A 21,262-nucleotide genomic window follows, 5' to 3' on the forward strand; every position below is an offset into this window, starting at 1 on the left:
CTTTGCATAATCCATGATGTAAGATACACGAAATTCAGAAATGCTGAAAAGTATCAAGTTTGGTTGAAAAACTGCTATTGTCAACTATAACTTCTAATTCTCATTGTCAAACAATGTTGTATACAAATTGGAAGAAAAGTTTACAATGTTTATTTGTATCAATTAAGGAGGCTCACGGGTATAAAAAAATCAGCAAAAAATTATACATTTGTTTTTTTATTACAAATTTTATTTATTACACTATTAGTTATAACTTTATAATATAGTACAAAAATCACCCGGACAAATCAATTTGGTTTGGCCACAGATGACATTAAAAATGTTATATCATTGAAAAAGCTCCAAATTATCTCCCTTTGGTGCAAAAATGTAATTTTTTGACATTTAAATTAAAATATCTTTTTTAACTCATCGGTGACCTATACTTTTTGTTTTTGTTTTGAAACAGGCTGTACATAAACTAAAATTTAAGCGATTTCTGTAAAGTTCTTTTTTTATTTCGATATTATCAATATTTCTCCTATTTAGTTCAACACAAAATAAAGGGCTGCGCTTTAGCGCATGATATGCCCGTTGCTCTTTTAACTTGTCTTTTATGCTTTAAATGAATTTATATGATCAACTAGAAATATATATACAAATCAAAAGGGATGTTACATAAATATATTCACCAAAGTTTCATAAAATCCTCCTTTTTTAAGTATAAAAATTCATTACTTAAGAAAACGTAAAATCTAAAATTTATAAAAATGGAAAGGGAGCTTATGTCAATAGATATAAACAATTTATCAAAGTTGCATAAAATTTTGTGAAAGTGTTAGTTATTGTCCCAAAATTGGAAAATCCCCCCTTTTTTAAGCATAAAAATTCATAACACGGAAATTTAAAATCTAAAATTATAAAAATTGAAAGGGAGCTTACATCAATAGATTTAAACAATTCACCAAAGTTTCATGGACATTGGTGAAAGCCTTTTTGAGTTATTGTCCGAAGTGTTGAAAATCTCCCTTTTTTTTATGAATAAAGCCCCATAAATCCAAAACTTAAAATCTGAAATTTATAAAAATTGAAAGGGAGCTTACATCAATAGATATAAACAATTCACCAAAGTTTCATGGACATTGGTGGAAGCCTTTTTGAGTTATTGTCCGAAGTGTTGAAAATCCCCCTTTTTTTTTACAAATAAAGCCCCATAAATCCAAAACTTAAAATCTGAAATTTATAAATATTGAAAGGGAGCTTACATCAATAGATATAACAATTCACCAAAGTTTCATGGACATTGGTGAAAGCCTTTTTGAGTTATTGTCCGAAGTGTTGAAAATCCCCCCTTTTTTATGAATAAAGCCCCATAAATCCAAAACTTAAAATCTGAAATTAAAAAAAAACGAAAGGGAGCTTACGTCAATAGATATAAACAATTCACTTAAGTTTCATGGAAATTGGTGAAAGTGTTTTTGAGTTATTGTCCGAAGTGTGGACGACGGACGGACGGACGGACGGACAGACGGATGGACAGACGGACGGACGGACAACGGTATACCATAATACGTCCCGTCTAAAAGACGACGGGCGTATAAAAAGGACATTACAAAAATGTATGCTTCTTTCGGAGGCAGATTGTGAGCTTAAATGAACGGTGACCCCATATTTTTATTTTATATTTCTATTAGGTATAAGGTAAAGTTTAATCATAGAAAAAATAGCAAAATTCTATATTAGAAAATAAAGTTGATTTAGACCCGTGAGCCCCCTTAAACATAAGGAAATTAGATTATTGATCTATTTATTAATAAAATGCTTCACGGAGTGCAGCCTGATACAACCGCAGAGGTTGAACACTGAACAGTTGGGGCAAATTTGGACACAATTTTCAAGCTTGATACTGTCTGAATTTGGATTTTTAAACTAAAGTAATTTTCTGGAAACCAAATATGTCTTTGGATGACGACGCAGACTGCGGTGATATCATACCATTATACGATCCCAAATTTTTAAAATTTAATCAACACTTTGAACAGAAACAATTTACTACATAAGGGAACCTGAGATATACTTCAATTTCATAGCACCAATATTAACATATAAAAGTAGAAAATAATGAGCCAAAAAAAAGTTAAAACAGAGAAAATAGTTTAAAAATTAGAAAGACAGATATGAAAACACCAACGAAGACCCTAATGTTAACTAATAACACACATCACTGTTCTTTTCAAATTTGACATTTGATATTTTTCTACATATTGTTACAAAAATATCCTTGCATGAAACTTACTTAGTGTTTACAATTAATCATAATCACCATAATTACACATATCTAAACATAAAAGAGGGACCAAAAGATATCAGGGGGACAGTCAAACTCATAAATCGAAAATAAACTGACAACAACATGGCTAAAAATGAAAAAGACAAAAAGACAAACAATAGTACACATTACACAACATAGAAAACTAAAGAATAAGCAACATGAACCCCACCAAAAACTAGGGGTGATCTCAGGTGCTCCGGAATGGTAAGCAGATCCTACTCCATGGTACTCATCGTGTTGCTCATGTCATAACATATCCGGTAAATAGTCTAATTCGGTAGGTCACATTAAAAAAAAATTCACTTGGCTACAATAAGGGTAATGAATTATATTATTTAGTAATAAGAAAGACCATTAACTAATTTTAATGTACAAATTCAAACAATAAGTTTTTATACTGGCACTTTTTATTGAATGACATAGAGACTAATTAAAAATAAAAATTGAAGAATGTGTCCCCATTGACACAGATGAGGCCCATGCCTACATACATCATTATAAGGGACATAACTTAAGAACGATAAAAGTGACACTAACCCAATTTGTACTTGATCTGAGTTTTGTGGTTATAATATAAAAATAAAGTATTGCGTATAGGTCTCATAATGTTTGGTTGAGGCAAATTTAGTTCTTGTATTGAAACTAAGTTTGGTTGAGGCAAACTTAGTTCTTGAACTGAAACTAAAAATTTTGTAATGTTTCCATTTATAAAGGGTCATAACTCGATCTATAACAGTTGGAGTGATGCAACCAAAATTCAACTGGATCTGAGTTTTGTGATTATAAGCAGGGGCAGATCAATCCATTTTAAAAAGGGGGTTCCCAACCCAGAGTAAAAGGGGGGGGGTCCAACTACAGTATATGCTCCCATTTTGCATTGATCGTCCAAAAAAAAAGGGGGGTTTCAACACCCGGACACCCCCCCCCCCCACTGGATCTGCCAATGATAAGTAGTGTGTATAGGTCTCATAAAGTTTGGTTGAAGTAAACTTAAGTTAGAGAACTGAAACTAAAAGTTTTTTAATTTTTCCATTTATAAAGGGGCATAACTCTAGAACAGTTAGAGTGATGCAACCAAAATTCAACTTGATCTGTATTTTGTGGTATAAAGCATTGTGTATAAGTTTCATAACATTTGGTTGAGGCAAACTCAAGTTAGAGAATGGAAACTAAAAATTCAGCAATTTTTCCATTTATAAAGGGACATAACTCTAGAATGGTTAATAAATGTTAATAACATGACAAAAGATCTACCCTATATTCTTTTTTATTTTTATTAATTTTTTTTTTTTAATTTTTTTTACAAACTGTTTTATCATGATTTTTTCTTAAGTTGTGAATTAATTCTTGATTCTATTTTTGGAATCTATTAATGAAATGATTGTAAAAAAGAATAGTTTAACATTCTAAGTAAAGCAGATTTATGATTTTTTGTTATTTCATATTCTTTGAAACTGCTTTCTGCTACATAATTATCACCACTTACAGACACATCTTTAATGAGAATGAAAATAATTTTATACATAAAATTGATACAACTGATTAGTTTTGACAAAATATCGCCCTTTAATTTGTTTATGCACGAAAACTCTGAATTGCAACGTTTGCCATATGTTCAGTAACAATTCTTCCTGTGTTACCTATTTCTTCACCCATTTTCTTTTTGACTTCACTGTTGCTCTCAGGTGTCATTGCAATATCAAAGTTTTTACACATGCTGTCCTTTCCAAAATCACTCATCTTGTTAATAACATCTGATACAACAGCTCCATCTACTCCTTTCTTCTCAGTGCTTTCATCTTTTTGTTCACTATTTTGTGGTTTTCCATCGCTAGGAGTGGCTGTATTGTAAACCTCTGCATCCTGGTCTACATCATCCTCCCCTGATCTACTTTCCTCTTCTTGAGTAGCTTGGTCTGTGTCGTCATTAGCAGCCCTACTAAGCACACTATTGACAGATTGAGAAGAACTTTGATCTTGGATTATGTGATCAGTAGCAGCACAACTTTGCCCAGGTTCAATAGTTTGACTTCTTTCCTTGATGTTTAAACCAGACAGGTTTTCTTGTCCACCATGGCTACCAAACAGTTGGGAGTCTGAAGTTGAATTTCCTTCTGGTAAACTGCTAGTATTAAGCCTTCTACTTACATTGCTGAATTGAGCAAGCTTGTCAACATTGTTATAGTTTGTTATACTCAATGAAGACCCATCTTCTTCCACTGTTTCTGTGAAAAAGAAGAAAATACAAAGGTATAATAATGCACTATATTTGCATTTATAATTTTATCTGAAAATTTTTAAAAGTTTTATTTATAGATTATTGTTGATTGTCTCAACATGATTGATTTTCCAGAGAAGCAATCGATTTGAGATGACCAATGATAATCTGTTTATCACTATTTTACCTATGACGATGTTGTCAATTTCATTAGCAATGCCATGTGCCTCCTTAGTTTCTAGCGATAATTTTCAATCTGAAGTGAGTAGCATGATATGAAAAAAAAAAACACAAAAAAAAAAGATCAAAGGAAATATGCACAAAATAGCGATAAGTTGAATTATTCTCCAGATAATAGGCATGTCAACTATCATAACCTCTACTAGGCTAAGACAGTTCCTTCCAATAAAAAGACGTCTGTAAACAGTTATATTGAATAGGCAATAACGGGTCAGTATGAATGATAGAAGATGTAAGGTAAATATCGATAAAACATAATATGTTTATGTATATATCCAAATATGACATGATCTGAATTGCCATTGGTCTAAACAGAGACATATATGTTAGACTCAGATCGATGTCTGGCCTTTAATCGATGTTGGTTCCTCAAATTGATATCAAAATCTAATGTCACATTCTCAAATCGACGTTCAATATTTTGATACTGGAATTAACATCCAATGTAACGTCATGTATTGGCAAAACAAATTCCAATTGATTGTAGACGTCTCTAATAGATGTCCAATATCAAGTTAAGTGTAAGTGAATGAGAAAACATCCCTACGACAAAGAAAAGCAAATAACATCTATCTACCAGGCATTTTGCAGTCTTCAACAATAGACAAATTAAAGATGTACAGCCAATTATTTTGAGAGTATCATAATTTAGACTCAGTAAGATATTTTTCAACAAATTTCTGAGTTTTTAACCTGGAGTGAAACATATACAAAAGAAATTGGCATTAAGTTTTATGTTGTGCTGTTTCACTGCTGTTCTGATTAGGGAAGGGTTAAGTGCCCTATGTTGCGATCCCGCTAACATGTTTAACCCCGCCACATTATTTATGTATGGGCCTGTCCCAAGTCAGGAGCCTGTAATTCAGTGGTTGTCGTTTGTTTATGTGTTACATATTTGATTTTCGTTCATTTTTTTACATAAATAAGGCCGTTAGTTTTCTCGTTTGAATTGTTTTACATTGTCTTAGGCCAACTAAAATTAATTAGTAGATTTTCATCCAAATTTTTGAAAAAAATGGGGCGGGTGGGAGGCTTTTATTTTTTAAATTTTATTTCATATGAAACCTTCTTGTCACGTGTTATTCATATATATGCAGTATAATAATAAGTTTATATCATGTAAATACATCCATAAAGTATTTTATATAGGACAATAACAATCAAAACCAAGGAGTAACCAGAGACTCATAAAACCAAAAGACATTTACATCAACAGTTACAAATAATAAGTAGGAAACAACACCAACTCCACTAAATTCCTGGAGTGAAATCAAATGCTCCTGAAGGGTAAGCATTACCTGCACGGTATACGACACCCGTCATGTTATTTCTTTGTTCAGCTCGGTAATGATAGAAGGTTGTTACGACTGAGGAAGAATATCACAGAGATATATATGATTGCTGACACACTTTTGTCATAATGGCCTATCAGCTCATGATGGCGACCATAAAATTGCTTGAGTGATGACCTTAATTTGATTGATTTATAGCCCTGTCTTAGCAACTTTTGAGAAAGCAGTATTCCTCGTTCAACAAAAATCAAGGTACTTTGAGCTAGATTTAGAGTCACATATCAATTGAGACACATATACTCCATATGCTGGTGCCGCTTTTTCAAATTCATAAATATATATGATTTGGCAACCACTGTTCTACATGTAATTGCCGCTTTAGAAACCTATATTATAGAACACAGCAGAAATGTGGAGAAATGCTCTCTTCAGTTGGACTACCTACATCAAATGTATTTCTTTCTAAGCAATGTTTTGTTGTCCTAATAAAATGAAGCAAATGCATTGGTATGCAATGCTAGTACGATAAGTACAGAATAAAATGAAAACTCAAACGGTGTTGAAATAATAGGCTTGGTCCTTAATATGCAAGATTCATATATAGTTACAATGTAGAACATAAAGTTGTTTAATGACTCTATCATGGGTATTGGGAAAGATAATGTTTGCTGTTTTTTCTACAAAAAACGAAAGACATGGCTAATTCTTAATCTATAAAGATCTTGCTAAAATTAATAAATTAAAAATGCGTATGTTTGTCGATTTTCTGAACTCAATATGTATACGGTCACCAATCTAAAAAGTTCATGCTCGTGTCAATTTCTTTATTCCAGTAAAATGTGTTCCACGATTCTTACGCTTTTTGGTTTCGTTCACAGTCCAAATTTCTTGACACAAAGTCATTGTATAAATAAAATAGATCGTAGACCTGTGTGACTTGCGGTACTTTGCGTTCTTGAACACAGCGTATTACTCGTAACCCGAATATTTCATGCCCTTCTCGTAATCAATCTCTATTCTCGGTAAATGATGTTGTCATCATAGATCAGCAGAATATATTGACTTAATCATTCAGTAAGAATACTCTAAGAAATACGAAAACCGAAATTTGAAACAGGAATTTTACATGAAACGAAATTATCGACGGTTACCGGTAACGGAAATGAACAAAATCCGGAAATCGTAATTTTTTCAAAATAAAAAAAATCGGGGCGGGAAGATTTCAGAGGGGCGGGCGGGGATGAAAATCTATCAATTAATTTTAATTGGCCTTATCGGGGCCTTTTAAAGCTGACTATGCGGTATGGGCTTTGCTCATTGTTGAAGGCCGTACGGTGACCTATAGTTGTTAATGTCTGTGTCATTTTGGTCTTTTGTGGATAGTTGTCTCATTGGCAATCATACCACATCTTCTTTTTTATATACACATGTTTTACCCCACGACATTCTTTATGTTATTCATGTCATGGCCTATTATAGCCTTTGCTGTATGGGCGTTGTTAAAAGCTGTACAGCCTATTATTTGAACTCTGGTAGATATATATTCCCATTGGAAATCATATCACATCTTCTTATTTTTATGTAATTATATAATCAACCAAATTTTTCCCACAAAAGGGGGGGGGGCGCCTCGCATCCCCTCTCCCCTGGATCTGCCTATGAAGCTGACCTTGAATAATTAATACACTGTGTGTACAAGAGTTATCATTCTTGAAATAATATCTAACAAAGTTTCAAAAGCCTTTTGTTAAATTCAAATAGAACTCACAAGATGCAAGAAAATTAGTATTAACTTGATGGGCAATGCTCTATGATTTAGTCCATAATAACAGTATAAAGAAAAGCAATAAAAAGAAAATTCAATATCAAATTAATATACATGTACATTGTACTAGAAAATAAAAAAATCATCAATTTTTTTTTGCAAAAGTTGCACAATTTTCCTTTTGTTTTGCATACAAATGTAGCTTCATCCACTTTTACAGGTTACACCTGAATCAAATTGTAGTACATGACATATCATACCAGCTAGACTGTTTTCACTGCTTTTTGGTGCTGTTTCTGTGTATTCTGAACATTGAGCTACTGCTTGAATATCTTGAAAATCCTCATTCATTACTGAAACAAAAATCAATTTATTTTAAATATTTGTACTATTTACAGACAAGGTTTGAATGCATCTTTACTCCCTCAACTATTTGACTATCTTTTTTTTTATTAAGGGTCAAAATTCACTAAAGTTTTCTCTAAATCTTACTTTGTATTTTATACAACATATACAGTTCACAATTCTGTAAATCTTAAATGAATAGTAAGTTGGCTGGGGTAGAACGTTTTCGAAGACCAGTGTAAACTGAGTGTATATTGAATAGGTCATAATTGTAGTACATGACAGTAAATATCGATGTAATATAATTCCTTGATTTCTAAAACCGTTTTATGTATAGATATTGGAAATTATGCTATGACAATTATATGGAGATAACATCTATCCGTTAAGAACAAGCAGTGTAATATAGAGCGAGTGGCATCATGTGTATGGATTTTTGTAAATTAGAATGAAACTGATAATAATGACTGGTCTTTAATAATGACTATGACTTAATTGATGTGCTACTCTACTCTTATTGCATTCATTGAAAGAATTCTGATCAAATTGCCATTTGTTTTATTTAACCGTACGTAATATATGGACAACAACACTTTCTAACTTTCTAACAAGTCACTGTAAAACTATATTAAAAACTATTTAATAAATATAACCACCATACAATACAGGTCAATTGTCAAGTATCATCCAAGAAATTTCTTACTATTTTTTTACCAGATGATTATAACTAAGGTTTAAGTAATTTAAACTAGTTATCCTAGATGACTTCATGTCAAACTTTAAAAAATACTAATGTAAAACGAACGAGTTAAAGATGATATACATCAGACAGTGTGTACCTTGGTTTATAGAGCTTATTTCATCTCCTTTATCTTCCTCGTATATAGAATCCTCCAATTTATTATTTTCAAAATTCTTGGGTAAGTCTTGAATTTCTAGGGGAAAAATGTGAATGATATCTAAGAGCTAATTTAGATTATACATATTTAATGCTAATCACTAAAAAAGAAGATTCAAAGATTAAAAAAAAGGTAAAAATGTTAATTTCCAATAAAGGCTTCTTTTGAAACCAGTTCATTACATTTCAACTGGCAAATTTGTAGTTCAAATTTTGCTAAGAGTGGCATCGGTTTACACTAATTGTAAGAGAAATATTGACAAATAGCTTTTTTCATGTTTAAATACTGAATACCATTTTTCATACATGTACTAAGCATTCTCATGTTTGAATACTGAATATCATTTGTTCATGTTGCTCAGTCTTTAGTTTTCTATGTTGTGTTTTGTGTACTTTTGTTTGTCTTTTCTTCTTTTTTTCTTTTTGATGTTTGAAAACTAAATATCATTATCATTATCTATAGCTTTTTTTTTTTAATATTGAATATCTTAATTGTATTTTCATGCATATTTGATTTCGTGGTTTTTCCAAAGTCTACATACAAGCCAATAGAAATTTTGTACTTCATTGAACATTTAAATTCATGGTTCACAAGTAACCACGAAAACCACGAAAATTGGTATCCAAGGAATATTAATGAATCCACAGTATCCAGAAACTGAATTATGACATTGTTTTTTTTTTTATTATTAAAAGATGATATTAACCATAATTTCAATATTTAATAAGTTCAATACCTACATAAGTGCTACCTAATTCTCTATGTATGAATCAAAACTTACCATCTATTTGCTTTATCTCTGATTTACATGCATGTATATCTGTCACTGAGTCTTTACTTGTGGTTGGAAAAACTTCTTCAGACCCTGAAATTCATTGACAGTTGTTTTTTCAAATATTCTAAAATACAAGAAAAAAAATCAATGTTAGGGAGCTACCATTTGATTTTTATGGGGGGGCTAGGATGAAAAATTTTGTCCTGCATTTTTTTTTTTGCTGTAATCTCTGTCCTGCCTTTTTATTTTTCACTCTAATCGGTCCTGCTTTTTTTTTTTTTAGTTTATCCTGACTTTTTTTTACCTAAATTGTCGTCCTGACTTTTTTTTTTGCAAGTGTCACATCCTGCCTTTTTTTTTACTCAAAACTCCTGTCCTGCCTATTTTTTTCAAATTTCATCCTAGCCCCCCCATAAAAATCAAATGGTAGCTCCCTTAGTTACAATATTTGCTTTGCTTACTTCAGACTACAGATATCATTATGAAAAGTTTGATAACATTTTTTATATATACACATGGAAAAAAGTATTGCAACAAAATGCATTTTACAACTTTTACTGTAGTCGAACTTTACAATGTCAGACATTTCAAAATTAATCTTAAGATGATTGTTGACATCATGGTTGATCGTTATACGCCAAAGAATGAGTACTTTTTGTGCAGCCTCCATTCAAACAGATAACCGCCTCTTAACGTCTTTTGATTCCAGCCATAAGTCGTCTAATTTGTTGCTAAGGTTGCAGCAACCATTCCTGATGAAGGACATTGTTTATTTTATGACATGTTTGAACAGGGGTGTCCTTTCGCGCACTTTCATCCCAATAGTGTCCCATATATGCTCGATATGTTTCAAATCCGGGCTACAATCGGGCCAAGGAAGATAAACCAAATTCCATTGAAACAGTGGATCTTCCTCCACGATGCTAATTTATAACTTTCATGAGCTCTGCACTACATTGGATATGGGCAACTGTGTGTCTGTTTGTATGAGGTCCCCGAAATGATCTTATCGCATGATAAACAGTATCGATGAGTCGATCTCGAACGATTCTTGTTAAAAGGCTCATGTATGGCCACCACTCTCTTTTTAGGATTGTATTGTTTGCAATGGATTTCCATACGACCAACTTTTATTATGCTTAATTTTCCCTAGCAGATGTCATGAATGTTATATGGGGTCTTCTTGATCTCGGAGGGTCTTCAACATGGTGTGTTGCCTGATTGTTATTCTCAAAACGACTTATAGTGGAATAGTGATGACCAACAATACGTGCAATTGTCACAGTGACATACCTGCTTCTCTTATGCTGATTATCTGCCATCTTGCTGCAGTTAAGAGTTGTGGATGACCAATTACAAGGTGTCAATCACTTAACTTATAAACTTGGCTATTTAAAGTGTTGAAAACAATGATGATCAAATACATCTGTTTTATTGTTTACGGGTACAGTAGCTGCATGTGCAGATAAAAACTTATTGAGTCGATATTTATTGATCAAACTCAGGTGAAATTGAAATAATGTTTAACTAGTTGTATTTCAACAAATTATATCATAAAAAAATGTTAAAAAAATTTCAATTAGAATTTCAATTTGGTGTTGTAATACTTTTTTCCATGTGTATATCTCGTAACTATAGACCGTCACAAAAGCACCAACCAAAAAAAAAGCTTTTGAACGACAGACGATTCGGTCTATCGTAGCTAGTGCCCCTTTAACCCTCATATATATGCCAATTACCTATACAAGAATCTTGACTGGAAGTTACGATAAGTCCATTTTCAGTTTCATTAACTGGAGTATAAACTTCTGTAAGTACCGGTAGCTGGTCTTTCACAACTGCAGATTTACTACCTATAAAGAAGACAAAATTAGCAAATCAGGCTTCTTCAAATAATGAAATAATAATAAGTGTTATTTGATTTTTGAGAAAATTAGAAATAAGAGTGTTGCCAATCAACAAGGTACCGGTAGTAAAATAACACAAGGTGTAAATTAGATATAACTTGGAGAATACATGTTTTTTGGTCTTTTCCCATTCTAATTATTTGAAAAAATACATATATTTAATTGAATAAAATGTTAACCATAAATATTGTGACTAAGTTCCCTAATAATCATATGATATCAATGTTAGCATATGTTTGAACTTAATATGTTATTAGTGATATGTTTTAATTAATTTCTTAAACTGGAAATATGTTCACTGTAAAGTCTCAATACTGGCAAAGAACTGGTGGAAAAGTTATTACAAACTGTATAGCACATCCATACAGTGATACTATAAGAGTGTTGTTTACCAAGTCTTAAATTAATATATGATCCAGGTACACTTAAGTTCTTTTGCCTAAAACATGGTCATGTCTTTCTCTGACAGTTAATGAAGTCTTTAAACTAAATCCATTGAAGATTGGATGAGTATTGATAAATATTTTAGTCTTATATACACGATCGAATTGTTTATCAGTTGTTATTGGCTTTGAACTAGCTTTCAGTAACTGTGATGGTTCCACAAATCCTCCTATCACCTACATAATAGGGAATAAAACCTGGACACAAATAAATAAATGCCTTAAATACATACCACTTTCAAATGCACTGTCACTATGTTCCTCATTTTCCCTAATTATCCCTCCAGCTATAGAAAGATTACCAGCAGTGATATTGATGTTAAATACTAAAAAGTAAAGTAAAGAAACCATAGTTCATTAACTTATATATCAAAATGTAGGCTCTTATACCTTAATATAATTTTTGCAGAACTACAAATGTATTTATTAAAATGTATTGCCTTTCACCATATAACATTTTTTTAACCAATAAAATCTATACACAATTTATTTTTTAACATTCTCTAAGGATAATGTACCCTTACAAGTTAAAAATTGAACTGAAATTGTGTCCTGCCCGCGTCATACATTGAGGTGTAGACCAGCGTGCATCAGACATATGGATGAAGCAATAACATAAAAAAATTGGTGCACAGTGAATAACGTGTGTAGCGGGTTATTTAACAGTGCGCACCTCATTTTTTATGTTATTTTGAATAGACAGAAAAAATATTACAGTCATTTCTTATAATTTAATTCTAAATTCCATTTTAAACCGTAAAAAAACACGAAAAAACGTTGATGACGTTTTTTGAATTATTGTACGAAAACTGGAAAATCACAATTTTTTTATGAATAAAACCCCAAAACTCGGAAACCTAAATTCTAAAATTTATAATAATCGAAAGGGAGCTCATGTCAATAGATATATTCAATCCACCAAAGTTTCATACATACTGGATTAAGGGTTTTTGAGTTATTGTACGACATGTGGACGACGGACGGACAAACCGATGGACAGAAGAAAGGACGGACAGATGGACAGACGGACAACGGTATACCATAATACCTCCCGTAAACCGGCGTATAAAAATGATCAAAAGACTAACAACTCTTGTACAAGTGGTTAGTTCAAAATGCCCATATAATATGGTTTACTACAAATGATGGCAAATAGATACTAAAGTATATGCTTTCTATCAAGTGGTCTCAGACGTGTTGCATTCACAAGGTGTTATTGTCACAATATTCTGCATGTTAATGTGATTTGGACTAATGAAGAGACAGACTGGACAGATGATGACCATTCTATAGTCCCTAAGGTGTGATGCATCGGGGACAACAAATTTTCATTACATCAAGTTAGAAGATTGTAAAACAAAGTCAATAAATAAAGAATGTTTACTAACATAAGTATTGCTCTATAGGCAGGTACAATTGTCTCCCGTCAATTATTAATTGGAATGAGTGTCGTAATATCATCCACGACTCACTCCATACTTACTGTATGAAATGGATAAAACGGGAAAAAGCTGACAAAAAAACTTTGGACTCTTTTTTTAATTCAGTAATGAAGATAGTTGATATACGTATTCATCATTTTAAAGAACATTTTACTATTAACAATAACCACAATAAACCTATTTCTCGTATCAAACATAAACTAAAAGAACTAGCCAAGGAATTTGTTTTTGTCCCGGCCGATAAAGCTGCTAATAATATTATTATTGTTTGACGTAAATTTTACATTAAGGTTCTGAAAAAGGAAATCACCAATTCACCAACATTCCAACTGACTCCATTTTCAGAAAACGACATCTGTAACAAACATAAACTTTTAGCCACCGCTTTACAAGCAGAGCCAAATACAATGAAAGTCCCAACTATGTATTGGCTTCCGAAGCTACACAAAACCCCTTACAAATATAGATTTATTTCGTCTTCAAGCCATTGTTCAACTACTAAATTGTCTATTCTTCTTACCAGCACACTTGGTACAATTAAAAACCTGATAATAAATTGTTCAAATAAGGCCTTCGAAAATAGTGGAATAAATTACTTTTGGAGTGTCAAGAACTCATTGGAAGTACTTGATAAATTGCATGCTTATATTGGTGATTTTGAATCTGTTCAAAGTTTTGAATTTTCTACCCTGTATACCACATTGCCTCACATTCTCATTAAGAAAAAATTCACACACCTAATTAAATGGGCATTCAAAAAATCAGAATGTGAATATATATGTTCAAACTCTTTTAGGTCATTTTTTAGTAGCAATAAACAAAAAAACTATGTTAATTGGACATGCTTTGATACTATATATGCCCTTGAATTTTTACTAGATAACATTTTTGTTCGCTTTGGGGATTCCGTATATCGTCAGATTATCGAAATTCCAATGGGGACTAACTGTGCACCACTTATTGCGAACCTGTTTTTGTATTGTTATGAGTTACAATTTATGACAAAAATAAGCAAAGACCCATCGAAACAACATCTGATAAACAAATTTAATAATACTTTTAGATATTTGGATGATATTTTGGCTCTCAATAATGATATTAATGAAATTTATCCTGTTGAACTTACTTTAAATAAAGCTAATACTAACAATGACCACTGCCCTTTTCTCGATCTTGAAATCTATATCACTAATGGAAAGCTGAATACTAAAATTTATGATAAAAGGGATGATTTTTCATTTCCTATCGTTAATTATCCGTTTTTAGATGGTGACGTTCCCTTGTCACCATCTTACGGTGTTTATATATCTCAACTTGTATGATTCGCTCGTGTATGTAACAATGTTTTAGATTTTAACAAGAGAAATTTATGTATTACTGAAAAATTATTACACCAGGGTTTTCGATATCACAAACTAGTCAAAACATTTACTAAATTTTATCATCGGTATAAAGACATCATTCGTAAATATAGCTCAACATGCAGACTTCTAATACGTTCAGGTATTTCACATCCAATTTTTTATGGAAATATTCTTTATAAAGCACAAAGGTGTCAGTATTCACCTCAGAAACTTACAAAACCTTTGAATAGACTTATTAAGAAGGGATATAATTACGATACTGTTGTCAAGTCATTAAAGATTGCATATTTTGGCGTTAATATTGAGTCACTGATAAGGTCTTTGCATCGGAACTAAACACATTTATTATAAAAAACAGTTGTTGGCATGACGCGGGTTATGTTCTTCTCATATATGTTATGATGGTATGATACTAAACCCCTAACGGGAAGGATTGTGCCTGATGTTCATATGATGAAATCATAATCTTTCATTCAGTTTAATTGAAGTCTGGAGCTGGCATGTTAGTTAACTGCTAGTAGTCTGTTGTTATTTATGTATTATTGTCATTTTGTTTATTTTCTTTGGTTACATCTTCTGACATCAGACTCGTACTTCTCTTGAACTGAATTTTAATGTGCGTATTGTTATGCGTTTACTTTTCTACATTGGTTAGAGGTATAGGGGGAGGGTTGAGATCTCACAAACATGTTTAACCCCACCATATTTTTGCGCCTGTCCCAAGTCAGGAGCTTCTGGCCTTTGTTAGTCTTGTATTATTTTAATTTTAGTTTCTTGTGTACAATTTGGAAATTAGTATGGCGTTCATTATCACTGAACTAGTATATATTTGTTTAGGGGCCAGCTGAAGGACGCCTCCGGGTGCGGGAATTTCTTGCTACATTGAAGACCTGTTGGTGACCCTCTGCTGTTGTTTTTTATTTGGTCGGGTTGTTGTCTCTTTGACACATTCCCCATTTCCATTCTCAATTTTATATTTTACAATAGATCATACCTTTGCAATCTTTATTGGGATTGGAACAATTATCATCAGGTTTTCCTTCTTCTTTTTCTTTTTCTATATCTGTAAATATCAAGGGGGCACTTTTAGCCAAATCAAAATAAAATGACACAGATTGAAAAAGCTGAAATACAGTTTCATATTAAAAATGAAGACAAGCATAAACAAGCAGTAAACAAGTGTTCCCTTGCATGAGGTGCATAGCCCTATACTTGTATTTTTGACATTAGTTGTTGAATTTAACAATGAGATTTTGGGGATATTTATGATAGCATTTGTTTGATTACTTGCTGGTACGTTATCATCTAATATTTGTAAATCTTACCCTGACTCTATGTTCTTTAATGCAAAGGAACAGATAGCAAAGAAATCTGGTCAAATTGATCAGGGCCTGTGTTAAACTTGTCTTACACTTGCTATGAGGTGAGATGAAGAACAGCAATAGAAAAAGTTTTTTTTTTCAGGTTTTGGTTTTGTCATGTGTGTGTAGGGATTTAGTGTCATGAATTTATTATAAACCATATACTTCTTTTCCGTTCAACACAAATGAAGACTCCCTTAACATCACATCATTAACTTTTTCTTATGTTACATGTTAGAGATGTTAGAGAACCATGTGGATATTGAGCACAGTTAATTCTAACACTGTTTGAAAGCTCTTCTAGTTTCTATATGGACTCATGAAATAGTTGGCTATTTGCCAACTTAAAAGACCTTTATTCATTTACAATCCTGACACCCTTGATAAATTAGAAATATGCTTACCTGGCACTTCATCCTTTTTCTTCTTTTTCTTTCCTACTCCACAAAGTAACCCTTTAAACTTGCCCATATTTTTTTCAGTATTGTATTACTGCAATTAAAAGTGAAAGAAATACACATCACCACATCTTGCTATTGTGCAATGACATTTGAAATCATGAAAAAAAAGATGAGTTATAAACAACTTATTGAAGGAAAATACCCATCTGTAAAAAAAAAAAATCTTAAATATACAAATAAGAAGATGTGCTTATGATTTCCAATGAGACATCTCCCCACAAGAGAACAAATGACACAGAAATTAACAATTATAGTTCACTGTACACGCTAAAGTATATTTAAATATTATGTCATCCCAGTTCTAAATATACATGTGAATTTCACCTAAGCTATATTTAAACAAGAATGTGTCCACAGTACACGGATGCCCCACTCACACTATCATTTTCTATGTTTAAAGGACTGTGAAATTGGAATAAATTCTCTAATTTGGCATTAAAATTAGAATGATCTTATCAAAGGGAACATGTATACTAAGTTTCAAGTTGATTGGACTTCTACTTTATCAAAAACTACCTTGACCAAAAACTTAAACCTGAAATTTGCACTATCATTTTCTATGTTCAGTGAACCGTAAAATTGGGGTCAAAACTCTAATTTGGCATTTAAATTAGAAAGATCATATCATAGGGCACATGTATACTAAGTTTCAAGTCGATTGGACTTCAACTTCATCAAAAACTACCTTGACCAAAAACTTTAACCTGAAATTTGCACTATCATTTTCTATGTTCAGTGAACCGTAAAATTGGGGTCAAAACTCTAATTTGGCATTTAAATTAGAAAGATCATATCATAGGGCACATGTATACTAAGTTTCATGTTGATTGGACTTCAACTTCATCAAAAACTACCTTGACCAAAAACTTTAACCTGAAGCCAAAAACTTTAACCTGAAATTTGCACTATCATTTTCTATGTTCAGTGAACCGTAAAATTGGGGTCAAAACTCTAATTTGGCATTTAAATTAGAAAGATCATATCATAGGGCACATGTATACTAAGTTTCAAGTTGATTGGACTTCAACTTCATCAAAAACTACCTTGACCAAAAACTTTAACCTGAAGCCAAAAACTTTAACCTGAAATTTGCACTATCATTTTCTATCAGTGAACCGTAAAATTGGGGTCAAAACTCTAATTTGGCATTTAAATTAGAAAGATCATATCATAAGGAACATGTGTACTAAGTTTCAAGTTGATTGGACTTCAACTTCATCAAAAACTACCTTGACCAAAAACTTTAACCTGAAGCGGGACAGACGGACGAACGGACGAACGGACGAACGAACGGACGGACGAACGGACGCACAGACCAGAAAACATAATGCCCCTCTACTATCGTAGGTGGGGCATAAAAACAATCAGTAACGCTGACTAAAAATATAGCTTAAATAAACAATTACCTACTGAGTTATTAGACCATTACTATAGCATAAATGTATTGAATGAATAGATTATAATAGTATCATTAAGTCCATGAAGTATTGAAGTACTATAAACTATATCTTGATTATTTGTATTTTAAAGGAATGTTAACAAACTCCAGTGCATAGGTACTAGATACACCTTGAGGGTGTTAGGTGGTCTTTGAACAATTTGACCGTATGTGGTTTAAAAGCATGATAAATGCAGGGTGTCCAGTTTCATTTTAACAATGAATGATACATGGGTTTGTTTCAGCAACATTAAGTAGTGTGTAATTTAACAGAGCACAAGTGTCACCATTTCATCATGGCAATGAGTTCAATGCCCTATGAAAGACAGATTTTACAACAAAACCACAAAGCACACCGCATTCTTCCATCATGATCATTTACTGAGGAATACACAAAATCAGTAATAAATACAATATCCAATCTTATCCTGAATATGAAAATGAAGTCAAGGCCCTATGACATGTGTCAAGTTAACAGGTACAATTACTACCTACAACCAATCCAAATATGAAATATAGAAAACCTTTCCTGTGTACTTACCTATAAACAGACACAAACTTTGAGAAATAACCTGTCCACTGGCGTACAAAAACATTCCGAGACAAATACTTCACCATTTATGTGCAAGTTGTCAATTAATATTGGAGACCTTGTTTCATGTAAAATAAGGTCTTTTAATCATTGTACAACTTTCCAGACAAAATAACATTGAGAGAAATCATATACTGTTGATTCGTTTATTTTGGTGGGTACCAATTTACATACACTTAAGATATACAAGAGTGCACACGCTGAAATGTCTCGCCTTCTATACTAATCATTGATATTATGTTGATAGTCCTAAGTATAAAGCTAAGCTTTATTACAATACAACTGTCACATAAACTTAACATTAACCAAGATAACTAAACAAAGACCAATGCACCTTAATAATGAGGTCAAGGTCAGATGAACCATGCCAGGCAGACATGTACAACTAACAATGCTTCTATACAACATATATAGTTGACCCATTACTGACAGTTTAAGAAAAATAGCCCAAAACACAAAAACTTAACACTGTGCAATGAACTGTGAAAATGAGGTCAAGGTCAAATAAAACCTGGGCAACTGACATAAAGATCATAAAATATTTCCATACACCAAATATAGTTGACCTATGGCATATAGTATTAGATAAAAAGACCAAAACTCAAAAACTTAACTTTGACCACTGAACCATGAAAATGAGGTCAAGGTCACATGACATCTGGCCACTAGACATGTACACCTTACAATCATTCCATACAACAAATATAGTAGACCTATTGCATATAGTATGAGAAAAACAGACCAAAACACAAAAATTTAACTATAACCACTGAACCATGAAAATGAGGTCAAGGTCAGATGACACCTGCCAGTTGGACATGAACACCTTACAGTCCATACACCGAATATACTAGCCCTATTGCTTATAGTATCTGAGATAAGGACTTGACCACCAAAACTTAACCTTGTTCACTGATCCATGAAATGAGGTCAAGGTCAAGTGAAAACTGTCTGACAGACTTAAGGACCTTGCAAGGTGAACCATGAAAATGCGGTCAAGGTCAGATGACACCTGCCAGTTGGACATGTACACCTTAAAGTCCATACACCGAATATACTAGCCCTATTGCTTATAGTATCTGAGATATGGACTTGACCACCAAAACTTAACCTTGTTCACTGATCCATGAAATGAGGTCAAGGTCAAGTGAAAACTGTCTGACAGACTTAAGGACCTTGCAAGGTATGCACACATCAAATATAGTTATCCTATTACTTATAATAAGAGAGAATTCAACATTACAAAAAATTTGAACTTTTTTTCCAAGTGGTCACTGAACCATGAAAATGAGGTCAAGGACATTGGACATGTGACTGACAGAAACTTCATAACATGAAGCATCTATATACAAAGTATGAAGCATCCAGGTCTTCCACCTTCTAAAATATAAAGCTTTTAAGAAGTGAGCTAACGCCGCCGCTGCTGTAGCCGCCGTAGCCGCCGCCGGATCACTATCATAATGTCGAGCTTTCTGCAACAAAAGTTGCAGGCTCGACAAAAATTGATTGAATGATTTTGAAGCAATGAAAACAAACATTTTGTTTATGAAAGAATATGAAATATACTGCAAGCACAAAGACTGAGGCAAATGAATATTACATAAAAAAGAAAACAGAATTTCTAAATATTGGATGGTTGACAATAAGCATCCAACTCATCTTAATAAACTGTTGTGTGCACTGAACACAGTTTTATGAGCTTGTAATTCAATGTAGGTTGTTGGTTGCTGCCTGTTTTGTTTTAATTATTTTGTACATACATCATGCTGCTGGCTTTTTCATTTGAATTGTTTTACATTTCTTGATATGATTACCTTAAAAGCTCACTAGATGGAATGGATTTTACTCATTGTCAAAGACCATCAGGTGACCTATTGTTGCTTACATACACATCAGTCGGTCTCTTGTAGATGCTTGTCTTATCTGCAATCACAACACATCTACTTTATACTTGACATGTATATGAACCAACACCAGAGGGTGTGTCATAATTTATGAACGACTGCCTAGGGCAAAGTTCAAGGTCAAAAAATTTGGTTTCAGTTGACAACCCCATGTCCTATTGTAAAGATTGTGTCCGCTCTATATCTTGTGAACCGTTATCATTTTAAAGTTTATACCTGAAATGTATATAAACCAACATCAGAGGGTATGTCATAATTTATGTACAACTTCCTAGGTCAAGGTCAAAAACTTTGGTTTCAGTTGACAACCCAATGTCCTATGGTAAAGATCGTGTCCGCTCTATATCTTGAGAACCGTTATCATTTCAAAGTTTATACTTGACATGTTTGTAAACCAACACCAAAGGGTGTGTCATAATTTATTTACAACTTCCTAGGTCAAAGGTCAAGGTCAAAAACTTTGATTTCAGTTGACAAACCCATGTCCTATGGTAAAGATACAATA

At 32.6% G+C, this 21,262-nt stretch overlaps 1 protein-coding gene across 3 annotated transcripts; it reads right to left on the reverse strand.

Annotated features, from left to right (window-relative positions):
• Positions 1–200: 200 nt before the first annotated feature.
• Positions 201–17,067, reverse strand: LOC143067019 (uncharacterized). Of its 3 annotated transcripts, XM_076239950.1 has the most exons (9): positions 16,998–17,043; positions 16,767–16,854; positions 15,996–16,064; positions 12,429–12,521; positions 11,585–11,698; positions 9,852–9,935; positions 9,011–9,106; positions 8,087–8,179; positions 201–4,536 (listed from the first exon to the last, which is right to left on the reverse strand). In XM_076239950.1, the coding sequence occupies exons 2-9, from the start codon at positions 16,831–16,833 to the stop codon at positions 3,887–3,889; spliced, it is 1,266 nt and encodes a 421-aa protein (XP_076096065.1). In that variant the 5' UTR covers positions 16,834–16,854; positions 16,998–17,043; the 3' UTR covers positions 201–3,886. The 3 variants fall into 3 exon arrangements, with proteins under 3 accessions (XP_076096065.1, XP_076096064.1, XP_076096066.1); XM_076239949.1 differs by having other exon boundaries at positions 16,767–17,064; XM_076239951.1 differs by lacking the exon at positions 9,011–9,106 and having other exon boundaries at positions 16,767–17,067.
• Positions 17,068–21,262: the final 4,195 nt, after the last annotated feature.

The sequence above is a fragment of the Mytilus galloprovincialis genome, chromosome 3 (genome assembly GCF_965363235.1).
Source record: "Mytilus galloprovincialis chromosome 3, xbMytGall1.hap1.1, whole genome shotgun sequence".
In the NCBI taxonomy this organism is placed as follows: domain Eukaryota; kingdom Metazoa; phylum Mollusca; class Bivalvia; order Mytilida; family Mytilidae; genus Mytilus; species Mytilus galloprovincialis.